The 3,435-nt window shown below is 48.9% G+C and overlaps 1 protein-coding gene across 1 annotated transcript; it reads left to right on the top strand.

Moving 5' to 3' along the window:
- The first annotated feature begins 1,257 nt into the window (after positions 1-1,257).
- On the top strand, positions 1,258-2,454 carry LOC110697924. Its single transcript, XM_021875327.1, has one exon. It carries the CDS (start codon positions 1,258-1,260, stop codon positions 2,452-2,454), a length of 1,197 nt encoding a protein of 398 aa, XP_021731019.1.
- Positions 2,455-3,435: the final 981 nt, after the last annotated feature.

Raw genomic sequence — 3,435 nt, 5'->3', positions numbered from 1 at the left:
CCCCAGAAGGATCCTTGAGAGCTCGACGCACCACCCCTCGTGAAAGGCAGGAACGACAAGGCCAGGCTGGTCCAGGCCAAACAGTCGGACCTTCGGCCGACTCTCACCAAGCGGTCGACTGGACAGCTCCTGTCTCGAGGAATGATCTTATGACCATCATGAGAAGTTTCAAGGGTGAGATTAAAGATCTCATCAACAAAAAGACGGTTGTCCCTCAAAAAGGGCAGCGAGCAAAAAGCCTTCCTATTTAGGAAAGAAGAAGTCATTGAAGGACCGTGAGGCAACCCCCCACCCTCGCCAAGAGGAGAGGCGGGTACCTCTAGTTAATTTACCCAAGCACCGTATCCCTGCCTCATTGGTGAGGAAACCAATCCGCCTGGTCCAACCAGACGACTCAAAGAAATCCTACTCAGACGCCCGGCTGCTGATTCAGCAGAAACGGAGCCAACAGCAGTCTGAGTCGGCCTCCACTTCTGATTTTCTTGACAGTGTACAAAACACTTCTATGAATCATTCAAGGTCTAACTATGAGATCCGAACAGGCAGTACACACTCCGGTTCTAGCTCTCACCAACAACAGTCGGCACCATATGTCACTCAGCCGCCATATGTGCCGCAAACTCACTACTTTTTGCCACCTCCTCCTTTTGGAGGTCAGATGGCTAAGAATGTCCAGCCTTTGGATTGGCAGTTACGGATGCTCCAACTGGGGGAACAGCCAATCGCCTTCTCAAAGGAAATTTTACAAGCCGCCCAGCCGGCTAAAGTGAAAAATGTGTTAATAGGCGCCTATGATGGCACTACTAACCCAGAGAATCACCTTATGGCCTTCACCAATATAATGTACCTTCAAGGATTGGACGATGCCGCATGATGTAGGTGTTTTCCTGCCACTCTGAAGGGAGTCGCTCAGCAGTGGTTCGGCAATCTGCCGGCCGGCTATGTCAACAACTTCAGAACATTGACTTATTTGTTTGCATCAAACTTTTCCATGAACATACCTGCCAGGAAGACGACTCTTGATCTAGGAGCCGTCCAGCAGGGAGAAAAGGAGGGATTACGCTCCCACATAAAGAGATTCAATCTGATGAGGATACAAATACTCAACTTGCCGGATGAAGTAGCCTATACCGACTTCTTCAAGGGATTGAAGGACGGGTCGAACTTCAAGTTCGATTTAGTCAGAAAAAGAGTGGCTACTCTCTAAGAGGCAATGATGGAGGCCGAGACTATATACAAGCAGTTGATCTCTGTCACATGGGAAATCAAGGGGACCAGAAAAGGTCCGAGAAAAAGGAGGGTAGCTCACAGAAGGCGGCCCCCAAGGAAGAGAAGAAGAGAAAAGATGTTTGGATGGCCGACTCTACTAGTCAGCCGTCCAGTAAGAAGAGAAAAGAGTTCACTCCATACTCCCCCAAGTATGAGTTCAACAAAGATAATCATACTATTTTCAAAGAAGTTAAGGGCCGACTCTCACTTGAGAAGCCGACACCTATGAAGGGTGATCCTAGCAAGCGCAACCAAGGCAAGCACTTCCATTTTCATGATGACGTTGGGCATGAGACCAACGAATGCATTAGCCTCAAGCGTCTGCTGGATCAGTTGGCTGAAAAGGGTGATCTGGACTCTTATGTCAAGAAACCTAAAGGAAAACAGCCCCCCAAACAAAATCAGTCGGCCAGGCAAAAAAGACAAAAGTCGGCCGACAGCTTTGACACTGATGAAGCTGCCATCTATACAATAGCATGCGGCTATGCAGGGGGAGGCTCGACTGTTCGGGGAAACAAGGATAGCATCAGGCATTTGGATGTTAACTCTGTTAATCGGGGTGAGACCTCTGGTACCTCGTTTCCTGAGGTTATTATTTCTGAGAAAGATTCTGGTGGTGTCCGACGGCCGCATGACGACCCAATTGTCATCGAGTGTAAAGTGGCCAACCAAAGAGTCGGCAGGATACTTATTGATACAGGGAGTTCGTCGGACCTCATCAGCCATAAGTGCTTGACCAAGCTCAAGTACAGGCCTGAGAGTATACAGCCTGTCTCCCATCCTCTCGTAGGATTTGGAGGGGGAGTCGTCTATCCGATTGGTCAGGTTGACTTGCCCGCCCGTCTGGGTGAGAGAGGTGAGGGCCGCCACATGGTCACTCGTTTTCTGGTTGTGGAAGAACTTACTTCCTACAACATGATCCTTGGGCGCCCCACCCCTAATGACTCCAAAGCAGTTATCATTCCATCCCTTATGTTGCTGAAGTTTGAGAAGGACGACAAAACGGTCAGCTCCATAATTGGGGACCAGAGAATGGCCAGAGAATGTTACCTCACTAACATCAAAACAACGGTAACTTCAGACGGCCAAACTGGCAAAGCCATAGAAGAAGCGTCTGCTCAAGAGGCAGGCGGCAGGAAGAGAAAAGCCTCCGAGACGGAGGTCCAGAAAAAACATAAGCAATAGCAATCACTGGCGCATGTGTGGACTACACTGATTTAAACAAGGCATGTCCGAAAGACAACTATCCTTTGCCAAAGATCGACAGCTTGGTCGACTCAACAGCCGGCCATGCGTTGATGAGTTTCATGGACGCCTATTTAGGCTTTCACCAGATCCCTCTTTGCAAAAAAGATCAAGAGAAAACTGCCTTTGTCACAGAACAGGGGCTCTATTGTTACACAGTCATGCCGTTTGGTCTGAAGAACGCCCCGGAAACCTTCCAAAGAATGATCAACATTGTGTTTTTTGAACAAATCGGAAGAAATGTTGAGGCGTATATTGATGATATGATTGTAAAGTCAAAAATTCAAACGGACCATCTGGCAGGCCTCCGAGAAACATTCCCCACACTCAGGCGGCACCGAGTCATGCTTAATCCAAAAAAGTGTGTCTTTGGAGTTGAGTCTGGGAAGTTTCTCGGATTCCTCATAAATCAAAGGGGAATAGAGGCAAATCCTGACAAGGTGCAGGCGGTCATCGACATGCAGTCGCCTCGCACCGTCCGAGAGGTACAAAAGCTAACAGGCTGCCTGGCAGCCCTCGGAAGGTTTCTCAGTCGGGCAGGCGACAAGTGCCTCTACTTTTTTCAAGCAATCAGAAAGAAAGCAAAATTGGAATGGGGACCGGATGCTGAGTCGGCCCTCCAAAAGCTGAAAGAACATTTGCATTCCCTGCCGAGACTCGTCGGTCCTTTGCCAAAAGAAGTGCTTTACATGTATCTTGCAGTATCAGATCATGCTTTGAGCGCCGTCCTCTTAGCCGAAAGAGACGGCTGCCAACTCCCGGTCTATTTTGTCAGTCATGTTTTAAAGAATGCAGAGTTGAGGTACCCACTGGTGGAGAAGTTTGGACTCGCCCTGTACATGGCAGTGAAAAAATTGAAGCCTTATTTCCTGGCACATCCGGTGGTCGTCTACACTGACCAGCCGATCAAACGGCCCCTGA

This window comes from Chenopodium quinoa, unplaced genomic scaffold, assembly GCF_001683475.1.
Source record: "Chenopodium quinoa cultivar QQ74 unplaced genomic scaffold, ASM168347v1, whole genome shotgun sequence".
Classification (NCBI taxonomy): domain Eukaryota; kingdom Viridiplantae; phylum Streptophyta; class Magnoliopsida; order Caryophyllales; family Amaranthaceae; genus Chenopodium; species Chenopodium quinoa.
Note: the sequence above shows the minus strand (reverse complement) of the source record. Positions and strands in the feature narration are given on the sequence as shown.